This window comes from Dipteris shenzhenensis, chromosome 6 (assembly GCF_047967505.1).
Source record: "Dipteris shenzhenensis isolate YYH24624 ecotype China chromosome 6, Dip_SZ_1.0, whole genome shotgun sequence".
In the NCBI taxonomy this organism is placed as follows: Eukaryota; Viridiplantae; Streptophyta; class Polypodiopsida; order Gleicheniales; family Dipteridaceae; genus Dipteris; species Dipteris shenzhenensis.
In genome coordinates, this window is record NC_141601.1 from 22,436,536 (window position 1) to 22,461,953 (window position 25,418).

Consider the following 25,418-nt stretch of genomic DNA (forward strand, 5'->3'; position numbering starts at 1 on the left):
ATGGGTGAGATAGTGTTAATGATCCAAGTGTGTGGAAATCCCAAACAAACCGCTTCATTAAAAAGCTTTGCTAAGATCGGGGCTAGGAGGTTAATCCCATATGCAATGAACTCAGTGCATAGTCCCTCATGATCCTTCGCTCGGCCATTATGAAGTTTCATTACAGCATCCTTTACCCCTCCTCTAGAGAAGAGGGTGCAGGATGTGGGACGAGGCATGTGTGAGAGCTTAGGGACTGGCTGATTTGGAATGTCATAAAGTGTGCGTGCATAATCAAACCAGATCTGGGTGTCAGTGAGTGGCAAAGGGGACCGTCCTTCTAGAAATTTCCGCCATAAGTCCTTAGAGTTGTTACTAAACAAAATGTTCAGTAGCCCCTCCTCGTTTCGACGAAGGAAGTCTAGTTTCTTCCTCCGTACCAATCTACGGTATTCACGTAGCGTATCTGGTGTGCTCGGAAGACTGTTTTTGGTTTCGAATCTAAGTTGACGGCGTAAGGCCTTACACTGATCATCGTACCAACTATTACAGGGTATGGTTCCAGGGGGTGGTGGGCGGGTGGAGCGGGTGGTGTGGGGAAAAGCGTGAATGGCAGCCTCGTGTAGTGAGCGGGTGACAAGGGCAGCACGATCCTCTAAAAGGATATGAAGTCCACATAAGCGAGAAGTATGTACAGACAGCCACAGTAAGAAGGTGAGTGATCCCGATCAAAGCGTATATCGTGGTAGGTGGAGTAAGCACTGAGTGGGGTGGAAGGTGCTGTGCGAAGGGAGGTGGAGATGCGAAAGTAAAGGTATGTATGATCAGCCCCTGGGGGGAGAGGTGCTACAATGAAGTCAGTAATGCAAGATGTGAAGACAGGGGATCCCATGATGTAATCAACAACACTGGAGCCCCCCCCATGTGGAAAGCATGTGAAACCACATGAAGCGGGCCATCTGTCAAGACCATTATAGATAATGAGATCATGTATTCTGCCTAGGTCTAATAGGGCCTACCCATAGGATGAGAGTGGACCTCGCCTATCAGCCGAAACCCGTAGCATACCTGCCTCCTCAAGGTCAACATCTGCCAGTAGAGTGGAATCATCTCTGAAATCAAGAAGTAGTACCTGACGGGCCCTTGTCCTCGCGTTGAAGTCCCCCACTAGAAGGACTTCTCCGCGGCTAGAAAAGTCAACGATGGACTGATAAAGGGCAGCAAATGGGGATGTCTCATCATCACCTCGAATATCTCTAGCAAAGTGCGAGGTCTCCGGGGGGAAGTAGCAAACTGCGACAAACAGATCCTGGTTGTCCATGTGTCATATCCGGATCCAAAGAAATCTGGAATGTGTCTCTCTCTGCTCTACTGAAATGATCCCCCGAAGTGTGGATCTGAAAAGGACTGCAACTCCACCTAAACCTCGAACTCCTCCTGTACCCCTCGTCTCATCTCTGTAGGCAGACTCCCATGTATATCCGCTGAGCAAAGAGCGCCTCTCCTCAACCTGTAGAGGTGTGAGGTCCTCATCCATAGAGATCGTTGGCTGATCTCGAAGGACTGACCTGCGTCGTAGAGCTGAAAGTCGTGCCTGAGTGTCATGAAATCGTATGATGAGGGGTTGCTCTCGCTTGGGATCTCTCCCCACCCGCCATGCCCTCTCTATCCTGTGCTCAGCCACACCCAGGGTAGCGGTCACGAACGTAGTCGCATCTACCATCGGTGTAGCCTCAGTGCGTGGGATCCCGCGTACTCTGATGTTGAGAGCCTTACTGGCTCTCTGCTACTGCTCCATGAGGGTAGCTGAAACGGTGACCCTTGCGGGTTCCCGTTTGGCCACATCAACCCATCTGGAAGTCTCCTCAATAGCAGATTGCATGCATGTCTGAGTCCCTGAATAAGACCCGCCTGCTCCCGAATGGCCCTAGCCTGCTCCTGTCTGATGCGGCTCTACTCCTGGTTGAAGCGGACCTGCTCCCGTGCGAAGCAAGCCAGCTCCATCTCACGCTCACGAAAACTATGTATCTCTGTGAGTAGGGTCTCACGGGCCTCTGGTGTGTCAGTCCACCCATGTCCATGCTGAAACTGTGGTGACTGTGGCATGAAAAAGTGGGACTGAGTCCGAAAACTGGACGGTGGCTGAGTGAGGAATGGAGATGACAGTGGAATGGATGAGGCAGCCCCAATGGGCTGTGGGAGGGTGGGCTGACTGAGAGGGAGAGGGGAGAGTGAAGCGTAATGCGGCACAGTGTATGACACCTCCAAAGTAGGGGTCATAAGCTGTGCGAGAGCTATAACAGGAGAAGAGGGAAAGGGAACAACAACCGGTGCCATGGGCATGAGTATGTCACTGATCGTAGATGTAGATGGAGCTGATACTAGAACTAGAGCTGGGCTTGAAGCGGGGACTGAAGTCGAAGTAGAGATAGAGATAGAGGGAGCTGAGGTTGGAGCTGAAAACGAAACTGACACTGTAGCAGGAGTTAAGGTTGAGGTTGAGATTGAGGTAGAGATAGAGGCTGAAGAAGGCATGAGGGAGCAATATGCTAATGATGCAGGATTTTGTGAGATTTTACAGCAAATGCAAGAGGGGCAGTCCACCAGCCACTATTCCCTAAAAGATGGGTATCTAATGAAAGATGACTGCCTATGCATCACCCAAGAGATGAGGAAAAAGATTTTAGAGGAATGCCATGCACCTCCCTATGCTGGACATAGAGGAATTACAGCAACAACTCTAGCACTAGAGAGGTATTTCTTTTGGCCAGGGATGCAGAAAGATGCCTTACGTGTCAGAAAGTGAAGTATGATAGACGAAAGGCACCTGGCCTACTTATGCCTCTTCCCATGTCTCAGGCACTGTGGGAAAGTATTACAATGGACTTCATTTTCAATTTGCCAAGATCAAAGTCAAAGAATGATGGGATTTGGACTATCATTGATAGATTCAGCAAGCAAGCTCATTTTAGATCCCAGAATGACCAGTCTATTCTGGAGAGCTTTATTTGATAACATGGGGACGAATCTGAATTTTTCTTCTTCTTTCCATCCCCAGACAGATGGTCAAAGTGAAGTAGCAAATTCTACAGCATATGCTGAAATGCTACGTGGGTGACCAAGGTTCAGACTGGGAAAAGTACCTACCATTGGTAGAGTTTGCTTACAATAATATAGTACACAGCTCTACAGGGAAAGCCCCCTTTGAGGTCATTTATGGGAAGGTGATTCTGCCACCTATCCTGAGGACCAAGGATGAAATATTTGCAGCTGATCGGTTTGTGAGAGACCTCCAGACAGCTTACAGCCAAGTCCGGACAGCAATCGAAAGGTCTCAAGAGAAACATAAAAGAGCTGCAGATAAGCATAGGAGACAGTTAGATCTCAAGGAAGGGATTGGGTACTTTTGAAGTTTGAAAAAGCTAGGCTCCGCAAGTTAAAGGCAAACAAAAAGTGTATGCAAAGTTATCTTCCAGATACTATGGCCCTTCTATTCCAGGGGCCAAAGCCTACAGAGCCAATATCAGAGGATCCACCAGAAGTGGATGAGCTGAAGGAGGTCCTTCAGCCAGAGCAAATTGTGTACCATACTGTACGCAAAGGCCCTCAGGGCAAGGAGTTTTATAGGTATCTTGTAAAATTCAAGAATTATACGGCATTAGATGCCAAGTGGATGGATGAAGACATGTTATCCGATCATCCACAGCTTTTGGATGTTTACAAGGAAGCTTTTCAGTTGAGATCAACTGAATAGAAACCGAGGGGATGTCACCACAATGTAAATATTCTAAGTCAAAGTACAGTCGACCATTTATTTGATCATAATTAAAGAGTTTTATATGTGTTAATTATGGTCAAAGAGTTCTTTTAATGGTCTAAGAATTGACTATGGTCAAAGATACATGACTCTGGTCAAGTAAACCTGACCTAGATCGGGAAGACTTGGTTTATTACCAAGAGGGCTAACTACGGTTAACCAGAGAACTACAGAGCTGACTACGGTCAGAGAGTTGACTTCGGTCAACGAGACTTGGCATGCGCCAAGAGGGTTAACCACGGTTAACCAAGATGTGCCAACTTCGGTTGGAGAGTTGTGCCAACTTCGGTTGGAGAGACTTGGCTATAATTAAGGCGCCTTGACCCTTGGTCAAAGCCTCTTAATTATAATCAAGAGCGTTGACTTCGGTCAACAAGAGAATAAATATATATATATATTTATTTATTTATTATATTTGTTATGTGTGCACATGTGTTCAGTGGGACGCCCACCATAACTAGAATTAGTCCATAGTGTGTTATTTGCATGCAAAGCGCTAATAATTAATGGGTGCCATGGTGGTGCGCTTTAATTAATTATTGCAACTACTAGGAAGAGTTATTTTCCTAAGCGCTACGGGAGCCTAATCAGAGTTTAGGAGGCAGTTCGCGTGACCAAGTGCTTCGAAGACTCCACAGTTGCCCTTAGTGGCATGTAATTGGGAAAGTAGTGTAGAAATTTGACAAGTGGCTTGTTCCCAAGAAGGGGAGCCTTAGAGCCCATGTAATGATTCCTTCTACGTTGGATTTTTGGAAATGTACAGCTTCCACGCTGAACTCTTGTACTCATTTTCTCTCGAATGAATAAAAACCTTCGGGGGGGTCCAGCCCAACGATTGTCCTGGGCCCTAGTGTCTCTGTTGAGAGAGGGAGAGAGGGAGAGCAAATGAGAAGTGTTTTGGCTGTCCTTTGCGGGTAGTATTACACACATATTACACATTACATGGTAATCCTCCTTAGGTTGAAATTTTGTGCATTAACGTTGAGTCAGTTTATGTTTCTAATACAATGTCTTTCTTTACAGCATATTCTTTATGCACATGCAATGTGCTTTGTGGAGCAATGGGTGCCATTGTCCATTTGGAATACTCAAGACATGGAGGAATCGCACTATAGAGCAAAGGCAACCTACTTCAAGAATACAAGGCATGGGGGTGGTATCACATAAAACAATGCACTACACAAAATGTTCAACTGGTTTTATAGATGTCTAGGACTCTCAAGCGTGACAAGATAGAGGTCTCAACTCTCGCAAAAGCAGTTCGACATGTCAAGAAGACAAGGAGATGTGATGCTTGGAAGTCCTCCACAAGGAGTCAATGGGTTGCACTTTGGATACAACATAGAGTCAGACAAGGGAGGTGTTGGGTCCTAAGAGAACCCCAAATGTAAAATGTTTGTTAACACTATTTTCACAAATTCACAAATTTGTTTGAAAATTGCACAGTTGGTGTGCATGTGTGACATGGCAGGGCAGAGGGGTGGGTGGGTGGGTGGGGAGGAGGGTGGTGAAGAGTGAATCCATTGGATGGACAGCTTCCAGTAATGCCAAATGTACAGGAGCTTCAAACAGCAGCCCTTTCAAGGTCCTGGTATGTTTATGTACGGTCAAAGGGCTGATTTTCAGAATTTAAATCAAGGGCAGCAAGAACTTCCCCAACCCTTTATGCATCCAGGGTATTTTGGTGGGGGTTTGGTATTTCAAGCAATGGCTGGTCAAGTTAATGATGGTCAAGGAATGCTTGAGAATTACCCTGTTGGTTTACAGCCTAGGATGCAAGGGATGCAAGGCAATGTATTTGGGGAAATGCAGCCCGCAATGCCTAATATGATGTATGGCAATATTGGCATGCAGCCAGGAATGCAAAGTGGAAGGTCAGGAACCTTTGGAGCTCCTACACGTATGTTTGGTATGCTTGGGGCTGGTTTGATGGGTAGTGGTAATGCAGGGTAGGCTGGAGGGAATGCAATTCAACCTCCATTTTTACAACCACCTATGTAAGATAATCTAACACTCAAAGGGAAGTTAAAAGATTACAAAGGGGGTAGTGCAGTAGTGAAGTTTGAGACCTTTAATGGGGCTCAGGACAGGCTGAAGGCTTTAACTTTTGTGCAGCAGTTTTATTTCAGCCTTTTCAGCAAGAGGGAACTTCGTAGTCATCTAAAATGCGAAACGCAGCCACCTTCTTGAAGAAGAATGCTCTACAATGGTGGACAAATTTGCTGCTCCAAAATAGAGCACCCACGAGTTGGGTTCAGTTTAAGAAGGGGTTTTCAGCAACCTGGTTGACCACTACCTTTGACGTAGATGTTATGACAGCATGGCACAAGTTGGATGCAACTCACTATCATAACTTGGAAGAGTACAACAAAAAGTTTTGGGAAGATCTCTTGCCGGTCAGCTCTTATAGACATGTGCCCTTGTCAGAACAGATTGAAAAATACTATTGTGGGCTGCCAAAGGAAATCAGGGACTACTGTACTAAAACAAGAGTTACCAACATGTCTCAACTCATTGAGAAGGCTACCACAGCTGATGCATTATTGTTGGGAAAAACCAGCGGCTATAAAAACAGTAAGTCTGAGAGTTTCAAGAAAGCAGGGAAGCCAGGGAATGCTTCCAAGCCTCCTTTTAACAAAGGGAAGAAGCGTGATAGGCCAGGTTCTAATTCGCTGTCACGTGAGGAAAGGAAAGCCTTGATGGAGACTAACAATTGCTTTCACTGTAAAGAAGAGGGGGATATGGCATGGGATTGCCCAAAACATAAGAAAAAAGGGAAAGTGGACGATAGGGAAGAGCAAAAAGGTAAGCAACCTAAACCATCTGCAGGGTTAATGCCTAATGTTATCAGTGAACAACCTAATGATGATGCTACAGAGCTTTGCAGGGCATGGGGCAAAGTCAGGGATCATATGACATTCATTTTCTTTGACCCGGACGCTCATGCAAATTTTCTCTCTCCTGAATTGGCAAAATCCGTGCAGAGGAGATGGGGCCTATGAGTGAAGCAGGATTGGCTTGTCTTGGCTTTAGCCCTACGGTTACTCCTATCATTGGAAAGATCTGATTGCATATACAAAGCTTTATGGACAGTGAGGAATTTTATATAATGCCTCTTGAGGGCTGTGATGTTTTGCTCGGAATGCCTTGGTGTCACAGGGTTCATGCTTTGGTGGGCACGTTTAATCGAAAGATCTCCCTGGAACATAGAGGGAAGAAGCATGTTTTGGATGTCAAACTAAAGGGAGAGTCAGCCCTTGTCGTATCCACTCCAGCTATATGCTCAGTAATTAAACATCACATTTTTGTCTACTTAGTTTTTGCAAAGAATACTAAGTCTGATGATCCACAATTTGTAATCTTTAAGCTTGATAAAGAGCAGACAGGTTTCCTAATCAGTTTAGAGAATGTTTTTCTGACTCGTTACCGGGTGAACTTCCACCTGAGAGGCTTGAGGATCATGCAATTGATACAGTGCCAGGCACTAGTCCACCAAACAGGACCTTATAGGGTGAGTGCAGCTCAGCAAGAAGAAATCATGAGCCAAGTGAAGGACGTTTTGGCTAAGGGGCTAATTCAGCCCAGTTCTTCCCCTTACTATTCATCGGTTTTGTTGGTGCAAAAGAGTTATGGTTCCTGGAGAATGTGCATTGATTATCGTGCACTCAACAAGATAACCATAAAAAACAGATTTCCAATTCCAAGGATTGATGATATCTTTGATATATAGAAAGGTCAGCCATTTTCAGTCGCATAGATCTCAAGAGTGGGTATCATCAGATACGCATTCGTCCAAAGGATGTGTCCAATCCATTTGGGCTTACGAATGCTCCTGCCACTTTTAATCGGATGATGGATAGAATCTTCCGTGAGCATAGGGCTTTTGTGGGAACTTTCTTTAATGACATCATTGTGTACTCAAAAGATGAGGCAGAGCATAGGAAGCATCTAGCAATTGTGTTTGCAGAACTCAGCAAGCATAGGCTGATTGTAAATGCAAAGAAAAGTGAGCTCCTCATGCCTGAGATTCACTTTCTGGGCATATTATCTCCAAGGATGGAGTGCGCATGGATCCCGCGAAGATTGAAGCAATTCGCAGCTGGCCACAGGTTCATAATTTGCATGAAGTACGAAGCTTTTTGCGCTTATGCTCGTACTACAGGCGATTTATACACCATTTTTCTGAATTTGCTTCACCACTCTATGCAATGTAGAAGAAGGGAGCATCCTTCGTGTGGGCTGGAAAAAAAAATTGCAGCATTTGACATGCTAAAAGAAAAGCTTACCACAGACCCAGTATTGATCTTACCAGATCTTCGGAAAGCTTTTCACGTCCAAGCTGATGCATGTGGAAAGAATGGCCTTGGAGCGGTCGCTATGCACGAAGGACGGGTAGTGGCCTATGAGAGTAGAATTTTGCAAGATGATGAGAAACATCTGGGCATTTATGAGAAGGAATTGCTGGTTATAATTCATGCCCTCGCTACGTGGAAGCACTATTTGCTTGGGGCTGATTTCACAGTGCAGACAGATCATCAGTCTTTAAGATATTTCCTCAATCAGACGAAGTTATTTGAGAAGCATATGCGATGGGCTGATTTCTTATTCATATTTCACTTTCAGTTAGTGCATGTGGAAGGTAAAAGGAATGTAGTGGCCGATGCATTGTCAAGGAAGCCTCAGGTTTCCGCAGTAACCATTGCTTACCATAGTGAGTTGGATGTAATGAAGGACCAGTATGCTCAGGATGAGGATTTCTCAAGGATTTATGACCAACTATCTAATGATCAGCGGCATGACCATTATACTCTCAAAGATGGCTTCATTATGATGCATGGGCGCCTTTGTGTCACAAAGCAGCTAAGGTCAAAGGTTATAATAGAAAGTCATGCTCCACCATATGCAGGACATAGAGGCATTGATGCTACGGTTAAAGCAGTGGAACACTTTTTCTATTGGCCAGCTTTGAGACAGGATGTGGATACCTTTGTCAGAACATACATCATCTGCCACAAGGTCAAGTTTGACAGGCAGAAGACACCTGGATTGTTGTAGCCATTGCCAATCCCAGATAGACCGTGGGAGAGCACTGCCATGGATTTTATATTTGATCTTCCTAGGACGCCTACGGGGATTGATGGTCTCTGGACTATTATATGCTGGTTCAGTAAGCAGGCACACTTCAATCCAGTAAAGAAGAAAATTACAGCGGATCATATGGCAAAGTTGTTCATGTAGAACATTTTCAAATACCATGGGATGCATCAATCTATCGGAAGTGACAGAGATCTGCACATGACGAGTCTCTTTTGGAGAGGGCTCTTCAAAAATATGGGCACTACGCTGAATTGTTGCAACCCAAAGGTCCAGAAGAATAAGAAAGGGGGGAGGGGTGTATTTCATAGTGACATGTTTGGCATAAGACCTAAAACATGAAAAATAAATGTACTTGGCAAGTAAAGATAACACCCATGGTCTCCTGAATAGCCAAACACAACATGCCCTCTAGATCACATTGATGTGCTGTCTTTTAAACTTAGTAAAAAAGTCTTCTGGAAGTACAAATGAGAATTTTCAAGGTACTCTGAAAGTACAAAATCAACTGACCAGGCAGCTCCATTAGTAATCCCATTGGAGAATTCCTTACTGCCAGACATGCTGACATGAGATTGACTATAAGTCCTTGCAAGGTAACGAAAGGTGTCATCATCATCACACTTGGAGTAGTTTGTTCTGCCTCAGAAACAACCGCATTACTTATCAGAATCTTCCAAGGAAAACACTCAGACGACCATAGAAAAACTTATGCTCTCTCCACAAACCTCTAATTTACCTTCCATCTGGAGTGCCATCCCAAGGATAGTTTGCAACAAGAGCCCCCTTAAACACAGCACACCAGCAGCAAATACACGGAAAATTTTATAAGTTTCACCAAAAGAGGTTGCATAGTCGTTGTGACTGCAAATAAATGATATCATGCAGGAAGCAAGACACATTTTCATCTTTATTACCCCATGCAAACTTGCAGATGCCACAAATCTGTTGCTGCTGGTCCAATTCATGACTGCCTTTGTCTCTGGCTGTCGCAGGTTTTCATCATTATTCTGAGGCCAAAACTGTATAATGCTCCTTATGTTAGGTGCATTCTAGCCACCTCACTGAAAATAAAGTACATTAGAGATGTCACCCAAGAGGACCTAGCTTGCGGCAAATTTAGTATGTACTATGACCTTCCATTTCATTTAAGCAAAAGCTTCCTAAAAGCACTATACAATAATGTAAACATTACCTGGTCTGGGAAATCCCGGTTCAAATCGACATTATTGGCATTGTTCCGAGATTTCAACTTGAATCCGTCAGGATTCATTGAAGGCAAGAGATGTAGGTGCACACCTTTGACAATAAGGGTTGCCTGCAAGACGAATTTCATCCCAGTATTAATACTGTTACCTCACATATAAAACCATCACTGCAAGGTACGATAAATCAGTGACAAAAGTAGGAGGGGAGGAGAGGAGAGAGTGGAGACGGAGCAGAGAGAGCACAGCTAGAAGCACACATATGTCACTATACACTAACGAATGAATGCATACACCTTTGACCAACCGTTCAGGTTTAGGATTGGATCCTATTTGCCTTTGTACCACTCTTTGAGTGTTCGTGCGTATTTAACATTATTGCACATGTAATTTTGACATTGTTCCTCAACACCTTCCCTCAAATCTCTCCCTAACTGAGTTTTATGATCGGGGCGTGGGGTGGGGGGTTCAATTTTCACCTTTGTGGTTGAACTGTTGTTGATGTTGCTTTTCTACTTTGTTGATGCTGAGTCACTTTGCATGCGGTGTTTCTCTTGTATCTGATAGTTGGTTGTTGGTTTTGGACATTAAAGGCCATTTGTCTCTGCTGGACTGGATGTCATCATCCATGGTTGGCAGATCACATATGAGTGTATCAGGCATTATATATAGCAATCTCATGGATTATCCACAAATATGGCCTCATAAAGAAACTATGCTGTATAATCATATATTGGTACCTCAACTCTGTTTTGCTTTGCATTGTCTGGATCAGCAGGTAATTGCATCCTTTTGTCTGTTGCACTTTCTCTAATATGTTTTGCATTTGACTTTACATATTGGTCTTGCACATTTTACTTTTGTTGCTTGTTGCTTGATGTCCGTGGCCTTTGTCTCATGTTTCCAAAGGATTCATAAAGAAACTATGCTGTAAAATCATACGTTGGTATCTCAACTCTGTTTTGCTTCGCATTGTCTGTATCGAGAGATACTTGCATCTGTTTGTCAGTTGCAGTTTCTAATGTGCTTTGCTTCTGATTTTGCATATTGCTCTTGCATATGCACTTTTATTGCTTGTTGCTAGATGTCTATGGGCTTTCTGTCATGTTTGTATAAGTTCCAATAGGCCATTCAAATGCTCATTGTGATAGAAGCAGAACATTGGTCTATCAATGTTGCTTGTCTTGTATCCTGTCTTTCTGCAAGATTTGATTCTTTTACATAGCCCAAGGGGTTCTCGATATCTATCTATCTATCTATCACAGCTTTCCTCAAGGGAGACCGCACAAGACGAGGGGTCACTCTAAACATAGCCCAAGGGGTTCAGAGATCGAGGAGACCACGGCCTCCCTCGCCACCACAGTGTGAGAGCCCGATAGACGCATATCCGACACATTTTTGCTGCTAGCAAACAAGCTACCACAATGTCGGGCTTCAATTTCTGAGTCCCAGCTCTCAGCCTACTTCAGCTAGTCTCTGATTTATATCTGATTTTTGCTCTAGCTATTGAGCTCTGTAGACCAGTTTAGCACTTACCAAGGGCCCTAGCATGCCCTTTGCTCCAGCCCACTGAGGCTTGTATGAGATTTTCCTTTTTGGTATACTTTGTACTTTGTCCCATAGGCCTGCAAGGCCTCCCGTGGTCTCTCTCTCTCTCTCTCTCTCTCTCTCTCTCTCTCTCTCGCGTGCACTACAGTCATCATTCCACGGTTCTGCATAGGACGGGCAGAGTTATTGAGGGTGTGTTCTAGGCTCCTTGCCCATTACAAGAAGAGCTCGACACTAGCCTATCAATGCCCCTCCGAAGCTACCAAGGACTGCTATCTCAGATCACCAAGTGAACACCGAGGCCTGAGGACAAGAAGCACCACCTTGGCTCTACTAGTAGATTAAAGGGCCATGCCTACTCAAGCCTATTCTTGAAATTCACACATAAGTGGCCCGGACTGACCCAAGGAACCCAGCTCTTAGTTACCCCGAGTCCCAAGCTTTTTCTTGGATTCACGCTGAAAGTTTGCGCAAAATGTTAACCCCTGGCTTAGGTGACCTGAACATTGGATGCACATAGCTTTGTGTAGGCTCAAGCGTACCTATTTTGGCAAAGGTCCCACATGCACATGTAAGGAATCCCCATCATGAGCCTCATGTGAATTAATGAAATGGATTCCCTCATCACTTGGTTTGAATATATAGAGTAAAGGGTTCTTGAGTCCAAACACAATTTTGGGAAGGTTTCTTAATTGTGCATCCGGATGTCTATATGAGCATGGGGAATGCTCTTGCTACAAGGTTCCTCTCTCTTTTAACAGTTGTGTTTGTGAAATGAAACAGGGTGATTGTGTGTGCGAGAAGACAAAATGTGAATTGCTAGCGCTCTGCAAAATGCCAATTGAATGGATTATGTAGCATCCTCCCACTTTGATTGTTCTCTTTCAAAGCCTTATAATATTGTCTAGGACCCTATAGGATTTTGGGTGTCGTACTGAAATCAATTGCCTTGCTATTACATTCTTGTTACGGAAATTATATTTCTGATATATATCTTTCTTTGAACATTATTATTTTAGTCAAGTGTGACTATGGCAAAGTACTCCATAGGAGTGCATTGGACACGGCGGGGGTCCTAGTGGATACTTTGTGTGGTTAGTTGGGGATGCCTGACTAGCTTGTGTTTTGCCATGCTAGATGATCGGTATTGTGGGTGATTCCATGTTAATATTGATGTCGCCAATGTTATTGGTGTTGTGCTTGATTATTTTGCTTTGAGCGCGGTTATGTTGGGATCGGTTGATTCGGTGATTTGTTCAATCGATTGTTAATAACTAATGTAATTGGTGGCTGGAGTACAGGTGATGGAACTCATAGCGAGAATTGGAGTTAGTACAAGGGTACCGATCGAGGTGTCGCACAGCGCCTTATATATGGCCATGGGCCAATTTTGTATTGGTTTATTTATTGCAAGTTTGAACAATATATTTTGTAGTGGACATAATTCATTTTGGGCCCTAAGATGGCTATGTAAAGCAAATCCCTCATTTTTGGATGACAGGGATAATTTTGGCTCCTTGGTGCTTTTATAAAATATCATAAATACTCTAGATGAGGAAGCGTGAGCCACTTATCTAGGGGGGGGAGATTGTACCCAACTTGCTGTCGCTTTCGTGGTGTGATTGTGTTCTTCTTCTCCAATTGATTAAGTGGTGACTTCGTGTGTGGAAAGAATTACCTTTTGGTTTCAATTCTCATATCTCAAACTTATGTTTTTATTGTTAATCATCTAGTAATAGACGGAAATGGAGCACAAATGCATATTTCTTAAACATTGTAAGGTGTAGTCTTCATTGCATGCAACCAAGTAGTTAACAAGGTGTACCAGTGTAGTTCAAGCGACTCTATATGTACTTCTGAATGGACATCTAAGCAACAGTAATGCACAATTTTTGTGCGATCCACATACAAATGGCTCAATACATATCTAACCCTATCAGTCTCCTTGCCGATGCTCACCCCCACTAGCACCAACAAAACAAGACACTCTTGGGGGTTTTTGCCTCTAGCTTCTTAATTTTTGCCCCTTGTCCATTAGTAGCTCTCATTTGGAGGCCGAGTGAATTAATTAGATGCTGATTAACTCCTAAGGCAAGATATTTCCTAGTACAAAGAGACAAAAAATCATTAACAATTTGCCCCCTCAGGCCTTGGGCGTGTGCCTACCGAAGGGGGCACTTTTCACCACGATTATGTTACTTGGCTTACCAATTGTGAACATCCCTATACATACAAACATACATATACACGTACATGCATACATATATATGTGTAAGTATGCACATACATACATACAAACATATATGCATGCATACATGTATATGTGTAAGCACATATGTATGTATGTATGTAAGTATGTATGTATGTGTGTGTGTGTGTGTGTGTGTGTGTGTGTGTGTGTGTGAGGTGAGAGCGTGAGAGCATGAGAGAGCGAGAGAGAGGAGGTCAACGCAGAGACAGGTCCCCGTACAGCTCCCCTTTCCGTCCGTACATCTGTACGGACGCCGTACGCTCACCGTACGGTGGTACGAACAGATTCGGTCATCCCTGCGCAACCTCGACTGATCCCGCTGCTTTTTACCTCACCATCGTTTTTCCCCTTCTGAAGTTTCCTCCGTACGTCCGTACTTCCCAAACTCTTCTGTACAACTTAGCGTCGGCATCTCTGTTCCGTACAGTCCTGTCAGATTCTCCGTGTGAAAGTTCCGTACAGCTCTGTCTACTAATCCGTAAGTCCGTACAGTGCATCAGTCCCAGCGTCTCTTCCGTAAGTCCGTACATCCCTGGCTCTTCCATACAGCTTAGCCCCTTTGTGTCCTGTCAGCATCTCTGTTCCGTACTTTTTTGTTAGATTCTCCGTGTGAAAATTCCGTACAGTTCAGTCAACTTCTCCGTACGTCCGTTCTCTGACTCAGTACAACGTCACTTCCGTACAGTTCTGTCAGCTTCTCCTTTCTTTCGTACAGTGCTTCAGCCCTATCTCATTCTCATCGTTTGATATCTATTTGAATCCCTTAGCCTCCATGGCAGAAGCAAACAAGTATTATGTCAAGAGAGCACTCTCTCCTGAACCCAAAAGACAATCAAGGAAAACCTCTCCCCCCATATCTCCTTCATCTGAAGATGCTTCCTATGTGTTTAATATGTTGAATGATGATTTTCAACAAAGTAGAAGGGAATGGACTCAACCTCCTCCAGAACTCACTTACAAAATGAAGTTGCCCTCTCTTGTACATCCTTTGAAGAAGCTTTCTCCAACTGCAGTTATCATCTTTTTTCCAGGCAAAATTCCCTCTCCTAATGATGTGGGTCAATGGGTGAATTCTCTCGTAGGTGGATGCTATGTAGAAGGAGTCTATTTTGCCTCTCGAGGATTTTATGAACTTCATCTTTTGGATGCCCTGACAAAACAAAAGATGCTGGAAATGTCCCCTTTATTTTTTGGTCGACAAATGGTGCATATCATGACCTGGTCCCCTAATAAGGACTACCAGAACCTCATCAAGCATCATTGCCCTGTGTGGGTTGAAGTGGTTGATTTTCCAGATTACATGAGAACAGAGCTTCCAAGTTTAGCTATGACATTGGGACAAGTGATCTGTCCCCCTCGTCCCACAGGTAATAAAAATCGTTTTTGCATCTTATGGAATACTGATAGACCGACCCCCTCCTCTATTGCAGTTGAGATTGAGGGTGTTAATTTGGGAAGGAAATATTTCACTCTAAAATGGGGCATTTTTGCTGGAGCTTGTTTTTCTTGTCACAAGTTTGGGCATCTTGCTTCAGAGTGTCCCTCTATCCTTCATCCACCTCCTCCAGCAGCTATCCCTCTGCCTTCTAATAAAGGAGGTCAGAAGACATATGTGGAAAAGATTGAGGCTAAAGGAGCAAAGCCTTCACTGCATACAAGGAGCCAGGCCAATTCAGCTCAAAATAAGGATAAAGGAAAAAGCAAGTTAGGGGAAAATAACACATCTTCTCATGAGGGATGGCAGACTGCAAAGAAGACGGTGCCTCTCAAACAAAGACCTCTCCAATCTTGTAATTGGGATGCCTCTGCTCCTTCTCCAGGACAATCTTCTACCTCTCCAAGCAACCCCATCTCAAAGGCATGGATTAATGCAGTCAAGAAAGGTCTTCCTCTTTGTGAAGAAGATGATATTATCAGGGAATTAGATGCTGAGGGTCAGCAAGACCCTGTGGCAATGGCAGAGGCTTGAGGCCTCCCTTTCTTTTGGAGGAATGATCATCTCTTGTATATATCTTCATGCATGCTTCTCTTAAATGATCATCTCTTGTATATATCTTCTAGCCCACGCCGGAGGCGTATTCAGTCACGGTGAATAATGTTGATATGGGAAGTGCTTTTTATAAATTGAAATGGGGATTGTTTGCAGGGGCTTGTTTTGAATATAAAAAATGTAGGCACATGGCTTCGCAGTGTCCAATGCGTCAGCATAAAATGCCTCCTGCTACCAAAGATGCCCACTAAGGATGCTCCTGCCTCTATTGGAATAGACAGCTTTTTGTGAATCAGGATAAAGGCAAAGCCCCAGTTGTTTCAAATGAGAATGCTTCTTCCCCTGTTAGAATTATTGTTATTATTTAGCAGTGACCAATGTAATGTAATAAGTAGGTTAGGGGATACAGACATTACGCACAGATAGAGGAGGGGAGTATTTGTCTGCAGATTTTGATGCATTTTGGAAAGACAAGGGCATTGCACATCAGCTTACAGTGAGGCTAACACCTCAGCAAAATGGCAAAGCTGAGAGGAAAAATCGTACTCTTATGGAGATGGATAGATGCATGCTAAAAAGCAAAAAATTTCCTCACAAATTTTGGCTTGAAGGTCTCATGTGTGCCAATTATGTTTTGAATCGGGCTCCCACAAAAGCTTTAAAAACCAAGACTCCCTATAGAGTTTGGCAAGGGAGAAAGCCTTATGTGGATCATTTTCGTGTTTTTGGATGCCTTGCATATGCTCATGTGCCCGTTGAGTTTCGGCATAAGTCGTCTGATAAGGCAATCAAATGCATTTTTGTTGGGTACACTACAAAAAGCAAGGGCTACCGTCTCTACAATCCTGTCACACGCAAGATTATTGTCAGTAGAGATGTTATATTTTCAGAAAATTCAGCTCACACTCAAGCTGAATTTGATATGCCTACTTCTTCCGATGATGTGGAGGTATCTGTTATTGTGATTTGCATCAGATATATCAGCAGGGGAACCCAAGGCAATGGGTAGTAATCCCTCCATGCTCCGATTCAGCCACAGGATGTCTTACCACCTCCAGAAGCAATGGAAGAGGTTGTTCAGCAAGAAATTGCAGATATACATGCAGCAAAAACAGTTCCAAATTGGCTGTTACAAACTCTCAGGGAGAGTAAAATTGATGCTCCATTACCTGGCAGAACTCGGAGTGCAGTAAGGCATGGGGGGGGAGCTCTTTCAGTTGAATCAGCTTATGCACGTACTCTTCTTGATGAGGAGCAGCCTAAGACATTTGAAGAGGCATAGGATAATGTGCATTGGATGAATGCCATGCACGATTAATTGCAGTCCATTCAGAAAAATCAGACATGGGAAGTTGTCGATTTGCCACCAGGTAAACATGCCATAGGTACACGGTGGGTTTCCAAAGTCAAAAGAAAGCCAGATGGGTCCGTTGATCGGTACAAGGCAAGGCTGGTTGCAAAAGGATATGCTCAAAAAAAGGGCATAGACTATGAGGAGACTTTTGCTCCTACATCCAGAATGACAACCATCCGATCAGTTATAGCCATGGCTGCAAATTTTGAATGGAATGTTCATCAGTTGGACATTAAACAGCCTTCCTTAATGGAGACTTGTTGGAAGAGGTTTATGTCAAACAACCTCCGGGCTTTGAAATTTCAGAAAATGCACATCAAGTATGCAAGCTGAATAAAGCTTTGTATGGGCTGAAACAAGCCCCACGTGCATGGTATGCCAAAATTCATGCCTTTCTGACCAGCAAGGGGCTGCACAATAGTCCAACTGAAAGCACTCTCTACATCAAGAAGGATGGGGGGGATATTTTAGTCATCATTCTTTATGTAGATGACTTACTGCTCACAGGGTCAAATGAGGATAATATTGCAGATTTTAAAGCTGAATTGCGGACCACTTTTGACATGTCAGATTTGGGGTTGCTACACTTTTATTTGGGGATCCAGTTCACTCAAGAGAAAAGTGGCATCGTTATGTCTCAATCCAAGTATGTGCAGAAACTCTTGGACAGATTCAACATGCAAGATTGTAAGCCCATAGCTACTCCCATGGAGCCGGGGCTGAAGCTTACAATGCATGATGCAGGTGAATCAATTGATGTCACACTCTACAGTCAGGTTGTTGGATGCCTCATTTATCGCTGCAATACACGACCTGATATTCAGTTTGCAGTTTCAGGTGAGCACGTATATGCACAGCCCAAAGACTATGCATTGGCAGGCTGTAAAACGCATCTTCCGTTGATAGGAAAATCTGTATATATTTCTCTACACATAGATTGTGCATGAGGGTAGACACTGAACACATGATAGTGTTAACTTGCGGGTTGTGTGTGAATAAGCCAATGTAACTGGCTGCACATGTAAAAAGACACTTTTATTTTGAACTTGAAAGACTAAAAGCTTTTTGCAAGGACTTATCAGGGAGATGATGAAATGCAATGTGGTTGTATCAGACTTCCAGAGCAAGGGTATCCAGTGTGTGGTCAAGTGAAATGTTTTTGGGGTCATGTAAAGTCAAGTCATGTACGGGTGGTACGGACTGAAGTGCCGGTTTTGTACGGGCTGCAGTACGAGATTGTACACATGTGTTTTCGTCAATCAGTACGGACTGGTAGTACGGTGCCTTGATCGCAGGCTGAACAGGCACGTACGGGTCATCGAAAGTGGCTTCTACGAGCTGTACGGAAGGTGGTCGACATTTAATGCAGACTGTACGGATTACTGAATGGTTGTACGGACCTGCCGTCGTACGTACAGTTGTACGGCTGTTTGCACGGTGAATAAACCTGCAGTTTTTCAGATGATGGTATCGGCCAGTTCTTCTTTTGGAATAGCTTGTGGCCTTGGGAGTCGTGTTGGCCATTGAGCACTGGACTGTGGGTTCGTAGTGTTTGAGGTTGACTGCTTTCTGAGATTTTTTTTTTGGGGAAAAGTGCAGTTCTAAATTCAGTTTGTTTTGGGCTGTGTAGTCTCTCCCCTCTTTCAAAAAGTCTGGGTGTGCCAGTCGGATTATGTGGGAGGTCGACTTGTCTCTTGTGTGCTCTGGATACCCGCTCTGAAAGTCGGTGCATAGGCTCTACCTTAAGAGCTACCATATTTCAGTACTGATCCCAAAGAAGTCCTGAAAATACGTCTTTGCCTCTAGAGTTGGATTCTGAAGAAGTGGATATGATTGTATGGGGGTCAGCGATGAAGTATTGAGTCATTTTGAGTTTGTTTGAGGATAGTCTTGTGTTTCTTTTTTTTTCACATCACCGTTACTTGCAAGGTACCAAGTCTTTTGGCTTGATGTTTCCCGGGGGGGTAACTTGCAGATGCATGCCTACAGTGACTCAGATTGGGCTGGAGACTATGACACTAGGCAGTCCACAAGTGGCAATTGTTTCTTTTTAGGCAAAGCTTGTATTTCTTGGTTGAGCAAGAAACAGTCTACAGTGGCTACCTCCTCATGTGAAGCTGGCTGAGTACAGGGCAGCTTTCACAGCGACAGTTAAATGTGTTTTGCTGCGTCGTTTATTTGCTGATCTTCATCTTTCATTGGAGGGTCCTTCTCCAATTCTCACTGATAGTCAGAGTGCTATTGCAGTGGCAAAGAATCCTGTGTTTCATGCTCGCACGAAGCACATTGAGGTTTACTATCACTGCACTTCCACGTGAAAAGTTTGAGGCATTTCGCAGTGCCCTGAACTTATCTCCTTTTGGTGATTGATCATTTCCTTGTACATGACATTGGCACTGCAGGGGGGTGTTAGAATTATTGTTATAATTTAGCAGTGACCAATGTAATGTAATAAGTAGGTTAGGGGCACTTTTCCCTCATTTTAGAGGTTTTCCCCCCTAACCACAGTTAGTTCACTAACTACGGTTAGTGAAGGATAAGGTTGTCACTTAGACAAAACCTATCCCACTCTTCAGTAGTAACACACTCTTCTATTGCAACTATTGCTTTCAGCTCTCACTCTCCTACTCTCTTACTCTCCTCCTGCTCTCACACTCTGCTCTCTCTCCCTCTCTGACTCGCATCCCCTTCACTTCCTGCTATTCAACCTTCAGCAAAAGGACCAAAAACTCCAATTGATGGATGGCAAAGTCCAAGAAAAGTTATTTCTATTAGAAGACCTCCCCCCTCGCACTTGGAATGGTGCATCTTCTAGTGGAAATTCTCCAGAGGTCAACTCAGGAATTGGAATCACGTGGGCTGCAGTGACAGCTAGCAAAACCCTCTTCGTTGAAAAAGAGGTTGCTGCATTGCTGTCCAATCCTCACGCGGATGTTTCTTCTCAGGAAAGAGGCCCTGACCCTGAGGTAGAAATGCAGGGTTGACATCCTAAAGGTTGCTGCTGTACATAATTGTTTTTTTCCTATCAATATCTGTAAATATGCTTGCTCATATCAAATGCCTTACCTTAAATGTTCAGGGGATGTGCGACAGTAGGAAATGGAAATATGTGTGGCTGTATATCAATCGATTTCAGCCTGATATAGTGAGGATACACTTTTCAACATAATGCCCTTTCTTCTAACCAGGCACGTCTGGATCGCTGGTATAGCGTAGCCCCACAACAAAATGATGATTTCACATGCAAAATGTGGGTTGACTATGCCTTTGTGCATTCAGATCACACACCGTTATGGTTGAGGCTATCTTTTCATGATATGCCAAATGATAGACTGCCTCAAAGGCGACATCTGGTTGTGAACAATAGCTATTTGCAGCATGTTACTTTCAAGGCAATGGTTACTAATGCCTATCAATCTCTATCTTCTCAGAGCCACTTTGATATTGATAATGCATGGGATTTTTTTGTTTCCAAAATGCAAGTTGTAATTAGAGGTTATGGCAAGTCTTACATGAAGACTATGAGGGAAACTATTACTCAGGCTAAACTGACTTGCCAAGACCTCACTGAACTCAGTCAATTTCGTCCTTTGTTCTTACATGAGCAAACAACACTATGCCAAGCTAAACATTATCTCCAAATCAATGATCACAGGAAACTTGCCAAATGGGAGACTTGAGCAAGACAAAGAGCTTTCATAGATAAAGGCTGTTCTTCCAAACAATTTTTTAAAAGCTTGCATCAGAAGAGATTAAACACAAACATTTGCAGGGTGCTTACGCCTGATGGTTCATGGACTACATCACGATCATAGCTTGCTTCTGTTTGTGTACATCATTTCTCGCAGTAGTTTGGTTATGCAGATCCTCCTTCACAGCAAGTTTTGTCTACAAGAAATTTGCTTTTACAGCATGTCTCTCCTATTATCTCCACTACTCAGGCTTTGGAATTGGAAGAACCTTTTACTGAAAGGGAATTGTCAGATTCAATCAAATCTTGTGGTAGATGGAAATCTCCAGGATTAGATGGTCTTACAATTGAGTTTTTCTTAGAATATTGGCCTCTTTTAAAGCATACTTTGCTGCATATGGTGAATTCTGCATGGCAAAATCAGAAAATGCCAAACACATGGAAGAGAGGTCTTGTTAAACTCCTTCTAAAAAAGCAAATCTGTGAATCTTTGGCTGATTGGAGACCTATCACGCTTATGCCAGTTATTTACAAAATTACTACCAAAATGATTGTTGATCGGATAAAAGGCTATTTGCATGATGGGTTGCATCCTGCGCAATATGGTTTTGTTCCTCGTAGGCATATCACATGGAAGAAAATGCATGATGGGTTGCATCCTGCGCGATATGGTTTTGTTCCTCGTAGGCATATCATGGTGAATTCTGCATGGCAAAATCAAAAAATGCCAGACACATGGAAGAGAGATCTTGTTAAACTCCTTCTAAAAAAACAAATCTGTGAATCTTTGGCTGATTGGAGACCTATCACGCTTATGTCAGTTATTTACAAAATTACTACCAAAATGATTGTTGATCGGATAAAAGGCTATTTGCATGATGGGTTGCATCCTGTGCAATATGGTTTTGTTCCTCGTAGGCATATCACAGACAACATTGCTAATGCCCATGTTGAAATAGAATATGCCAAATATATGCAGCTGGATGTTTTACTATTATAAGTTGATATTGCCAAAGCTTTTGACACTGTTTAGTGGGACTTTATATCACAAACAATGCAGGCCTTGGGATTTGGCAAAAAAATGCAACAAGTTATCAATTGGCTATATTAAGATAGCAAAGCTGCCTGCATACTTTTAGGAGATATTTTTACAACCTGGACTCTTGGTTGTTCTGTTCGGCAAGGCTGTCCCCTTAGTGCTTTACTATTTGCCATAGTCACTCATCCAACGCTTACATACATACATACATACATACATACATACATACATACATATATATATATATATATATATATATACATATACATATACATACATATACATATATAAACATATACATATACATATACATATATATATATATACATATATATATATATGTGTGTGTGTGTGTGTGTATGTATATGTATAACATTTGAGCTTCAAAACTCCCTCTTCGACAAAAGTTTTTCTTACGGCACGTCATGCTTGCGGTTCTTCCATTCGGACATATCTTAGCTCGTCGTCATATTGCTCCTGCCACTTGTCGATGATGTCTGTCTCTACGAGAGTCCATACCTCATCTGTGTTTTTCTTGCTTTTGCTACAACAGCCGCTTCAAGCTCATTTTCCCAATGCTGTTTTTGGCAAGAAATTACGGCTCTTTGGTTTTCATCTAGTAAGGCAAGTACTCTAGCTAAATACCAGTTCTTCCGTGCATCTCTATGACAATCATTTTATGACAGTACCCATGCGCGGGATCTAGACTATCTTACCTTCTTGTCATATAATGATATCTTCTGATGTTTGTAGCTGGTTGTACCACTTTTCCGGACTGCTCTTTGTATTACAATGACAAATGGTTTCACCCCAAAAACAAAAAAAAAGTGTATGTGTATGTACATTGTATATACATACACACATACATATGAGTAGTAGCTGTCTCACTTTGGGACAGCTATGAATGTATATTCTTCTAAACGAAAGGTTCTCTTAACCCCCCCCAAAAAAAAGTATGTGTGTGTGTACATACATCCATATCTCTCTCTCTCTCTCTCTCTCTCTCTCTCTCTCTCTATCTATCTATATATATATATATAAGAGGAGGTTCCACGGAGATTGCAGGCCACTTTCCCCTGATAGCACTTCCCTTTTGGAGAACAAGCTCACCATCTGTCCTGCCTCTATAAGCTTTGACAAACATAGATACAATGTGGTATGTGGACAACTCTGCATAAATATGTAAGTAGGCTTCCTTGCTTCAGCATTTTTCCTTAATAAACCCTCCAAAAAATAGCTTACTAAGATCCTCCTAAAAGTAGATACTGTATAGCAGCCAACAGTACAAAATAAGGGATTGCAACAGAGGATAAAGTAGACTTACAAGAGGATCCTTCAAGTAGTTTCTGCAAAGCCAATGCGCTAGAAGCAAAAGTATCTCACGACCAACAGGTTCGTCTCCATGCATGTTACCTACATACTGTTCAGAGAGTTACAAAATTGTTGCAAATGAAACTTATTTAAGGTAGAATTCTAATAGAGACAGACATGGCCATCTCCTATCATCCGCTGACAAATCTTTGAGCCACCAACTTAACAATACATGAGACTATCCTCACCCGTCTACACACTGCCACACAGATAAGCATCACGGTCCCCGAGAGTCTCAGCTATCCTGGTCAGGATTATGCTGAGGCTGTAAGCAGTAGTACTTTCCATTTAACAGAAGTTTAACAGCATAACTACAATTCAATCTGTTCATAGCACGATTCTCCCACTTTTATACCACACATGGTATAGCAAAAGCATTTCCAAACCAGGTGTCAAACGCTAATTCTTGCAGCATGTGACGTATGATAACCATCGAGCCTCAATGCTTTTTTCCAACTGTCTGGAAAGCATGGTTGTTTGATTGTACTTTTTTCTTACATTTACTGGAAACAAGAAAAAATCTTGTGACTTTCAAATATCAACAGAAGGACAGAATTGTGCGAGTGCAGTGGAAATAGGAGCAGAAAACTGAGAGTAGAACAGCGAACTGGCATAGCAAGAAAACTTGATGGCAATCGACACAGCGATCAGGGAAAAAACTCTGCTGATAATGCTGAGAAAAAACTCCACGTGGATGATACAAGAGGGAAAGGGAGGTCTCTACATATAGGGGAGGCCCCCCTTGATGCTGGTCAGCCTGCTTATGCAGCTGAAAGGCCGACCTGCTGGTTGGCCTGCCAAACCCACATGGGTCAGCTCTGGTTGGTTCTACCAGACCAAGCTGGTCGATGTTAACCGACCTGGTGGGTGGACAAACGTCGACCCAACCCCGGCTGGTGAGGCGGCCAACTGTATCCCTTACCAGCTTCCAAACCTGGCCTGGCAAAGCCCAAACTCAAGCAAGGAATCCTGGCGTACATGTCCCTCCAAATCTGTGAAAATACACTGAGAAAGGATGAATATCCTATGCCTCTCTCTGCTCCTGGATGTCTAACGCCCTCTCTCAGCTCCTGGATGTCAGATCAACCCAAGGGAGCTAGAATGTTCACTGACCAGCTGCTGTGTCAGAGGCTTGGTAACCAGAAGGCTAGCAAGATATCCCCGCAAGGATCTTTTCATGGACAATGTGGTAACATATCTCAATGTGCTTGGTACAGGCATGGGAACACCAGATTCCTCGGAATCGCCATACAAATCTTATTGTCGCATTTGATGATGGTCGGATTTCTCTATGGGAGCCCAACTTCTCCAAGTAGTCTCTGAAGCTAGATGACCTCGTAGGTGGTTGAACACGCAGCCCAGTACTCAGCCTCTGTGGAAGACAAGGCCACAGTAGGCTGCTTCATATTACTCCACATAAAGGCAGATGAACCAAGGGAAAAACCGTAGCCGGTTGTCGATCTCAATGTGTCCCGATCCCCCCTAGTCAGAATCCCACCATCCCTATGGGTAGATCCTAGGCTTTACTCTAATTAGATGAATCCAGGAACATGCCAAAACTCATCCTCTAAAAAAACAACACAGTGTGCAGTTTCAATCTCACAATAGCCACTCATAAGATTGAAAGCCATAAACTCCATCATGCATAGCAGGGACTAGCTAGTATGGCATCCCCACTGACGTCATCAGCACCTATCATCTCAAGTTCCTATGACAAAGAAGCCTTTGTCTCAGCAATGTGGGCCACATAGCTTCCTATCAAAATGAGATCATCGACATACAAGATGATGAGGGTCACCACACTTAACTCCCGGAAGCCATACAAGTTCAAATCTGACTTACCTTCGAAACCCTTCCGAAGAAAGAATGCATCAATCTTTTGATTTCACATCCAAGGTGCCTGCTTCAAGCCATAACGCCTTCCTCAACCTACCATCCCCTTTGGGTTGGGAACTTCAAATCTTGAGGGTTATTCCACATATCTCCTCTGCAAGTCACTATTCAAAAAGTCTTATTTAACGTCCATCTAATAGATTGGCCGCATCTGGTAAGAAGCAATGCCAGAACTATTCAAATTTA

The 25,418-nt window shown here is 43.3% G+C and overlaps 1 protein-coding gene and 1 pseudogene across 7 annotated transcripts in view; one reads left to right on the top strand and one right to left on the bottom strand.

The window, feature by feature from the left end:
* The window catches only part of SOL1 (carboxypeptidase D), a 78,869-nt gene that overhangs the window by 20,989 nt on the left and 32,462 nt on the right, over positions 1-25,418 (bottom strand). For 4 of the 7 annotated variants that reach the window (XM_087375637.1, XM_087375641.1, XM_087375639.1 and 1 more), the window contains 5 exons: positions 23,293-23,388; positions 10,086-10,208; positions 9,808-9,912; positions 9,630-9,676; positions 9,404-9,529 (listed from right to left, as the gene is read on the bottom strand). In XM_087375637.1, the coding sequence (XP_087231763.1) occupies positions 9,404-9,529; positions 9,630-9,676; positions 9,808-9,912; positions 10,086-10,208; positions 23,293-23,388 (497 nt within the window). The remainder of the gene's footprint in view (positions 1-9,403; positions 9,530-9,629; positions 9,677-9,807; positions 9,913-10,085; positions 10,209-23,292; positions 23,389-25,418) is intronic. The other 3 variants (XM_087375643.1, XM_087375642.1, XM_087375638.1) reach the window with 2 other exon arrangements.
* On the top strand, positions 5,504-7,526 carry LOC147900932 (uncharacterized; annotated as a pseudogene).